The 2,040-nt window shown below is 28.7% G+C and overlaps 1 protein-coding gene across 5 annotated transcripts in view; it reads left to right on the plus strand.

The window, feature by feature from the left end:
- Positions 1-1,947, plus strand: part of LOC102670701 (protein lingerer) — an 8,794-nt gene extending 6,847 nt beyond the window's left edge. For 3 of the 5 annotated variants that reach the window (XM_031508333.1, XM_006611166.1, XM_006611168.1), the window contains 4 exons: positions 600-809; positions 990-1,112; positions 1,207-1,482; positions 1,556-1,947. In XM_031508333.1, coding sequence (XP_031364193.1) covers positions 600-809; positions 990-1,112; positions 1,207-1,482; positions 1,556-1,804 — 858 coding nt within the window. In that variant the 3' untranslated portion in view covers positions 1,805-1,947. The remainder of the gene's footprint in view (positions 1-599; positions 810-989; positions 1,113-1,206; positions 1,483-1,555) is intronic. The other 2 variants (XM_031508332.1, XM_006611170.1) reach the window with 2 other exon arrangements.
- Positions 1,948-2,040: the final 93 nt, after the last annotated feature.

The following is a 2,040-nucleotide window of genomic DNA, read 5'->3' on the forward strand; positions in this document are numbered from 1 at the left end:
TGGCATAAAAAGTTTGTTATATTTTTTCATAGTGAGATGTTAAATAATTTTTTTAAACATTTTGATTTTTGAAACACTAATTAGTAGAAAAATAAAGACGTTTGTGATCAACTTGGAAAGATATTAAAAAATTAATATGTTAAAATTAAAATTTTTATTGATAATACAATACCATTTTGATCATAGACTAATTGTAGCTTTTATATTATATCTTCTTTTTTATAATTGATTTCATTTATATAATGTTACATATCTAAAAATATATAAAAATATATAATGTAATTTTCAAATGGTTATGTTGTATTATATTTTAGAAAGAAGTTATTGAAAAAATTAATTATATTAATATATTCATTAATATTATAAATAAATTATATTAAAGTAATTATGTTTTAAGAATTATAAAAAGTTTTTAATTTTAAATTAAAAATTCTAAAAAAGTTTTAAATTGAAAAAAGCCTAAAATAGATACAACTAAACCACATGTTCTTGCCCTAAACCTAGTACGCGTAGACTTAGATATTAGTTAGCCTTCTTGTATTTGGAGTACACAGTGTATGCATGTAGTTTTGTGTTTGGCCTTTCTGACTAACCTGCAGCCAACTACTGGTTACTATGACGCGGCCTTGGGCTATCAGACAACCGGCCCTGCTACCAGTCTTGGTGGGGGACGAGGAGATGCACTCTCTGGTGTACAAGGTGTTCAAGGAGTGCAAGGTGTACAAGGAGCCTATACCAGTATTAGTGATGCCAGATTTGCTAGAAATGACAGCAATGCATCTCCAGTTCCATCTACTATGTCACAACAGGTGAAATTTATAAAATTATATAATAGATATGAAATCAGCTTAAGTAATATTATTATATTTAAACATTAATTTGATCAAATAATAGATTCATATTATATTATATTATATTATATTATATTATATTATATTATATTATATTATATTAAACTTTATATTTTTTTATTTATGTTATTTATTTAGACTGCTACACAGCATCAACAACCAATGATGAATCCTACACTTCCTCCAACATATGCATATTTTGCATATGGTGGTGGAATAATGCCAGGTGGCTTTCAATATGGAACTCCTGCTATTTATCCTGTAAGTTGATCAAAGAATACAAATTTTTTATTTTTTTTTTTTTTTATATGTATTCTAACAAAAATTCGATTTTCATTTATTATAATTACTATAGCAGATAGCGACTGCTGGTAATGCGGGTACAAATAGTGGTGCATATAGTGCTAAACCAGGAAGTTATGGATCTGGATATGGAGCTGGTGCAAGTTATGATGCATTAGCATCTGCTGGTCCCTCTGCTGAATATAAAGGTGCAGGAAGCAGTTATACTAGTACACAAACTGGTAAAACTGGAACATCTACTGGAAATACGAATACTGGTGGATCGTCTGCAACCGATATAAGCGCCACTATGTATGCAAAAAGTCATGTAGCACTTAGTAAAGTGAATGTAAGTATCTATATAGTTAATTTTATAAAAATTATTTTTTGAAAAATTTAATAATACTTTAATATTATTTTAGTCTTACGACAAACAAACTTTTCACTCAGCAACTCCTCCGCCATTTAGTCTTACTGGAAGTCAAAATGCTGGTTTACCTGGTGCATATGGAACACCACATTTGTTTATCCCAACTATGCCTCATCAATTACATCAACCACTTCATCAAGATGGTGGTAGTAGTACAGGCCAAAGGTCTAATACAAGTTCCCAAAATAAAGCCCAAGCAAAACCTGGTTATAGTCCTAGTTATTGGACTGGAAGTAATTAAAAGATTGGACTGCGAAAGGAAAAAGAGAAGAAAAAAATAAAAATGCACCATTTTAGACAAACTACCATTTCGCCATTGTGATACACGGTGGTGTGAAATAAGGACATTGACATAAATGATATAAAGGACACGAGATAAGACGATTTTCCTTTTCTTTTCTTTTTTTTCTTTTTTTTTCTTTTCTTCTTTTTTTTTTTTTTTTTTTTTTTTTTTTTTTTTTTTTTTTTTTTTTTTTT

This window comes from Apis dorsata, unplaced genomic scaffold (genome assembly GCF_000469605.1).
Source record: "Apis dorsata unplaced genomic scaffold, Apis dorsata 1.3 scaffold_83, whole genome shotgun sequence".
Lineage (NCBI taxonomy): Eukaryota > Metazoa > Arthropoda > Insecta > Hymenoptera > Apidae > Apis > Apis dorsata.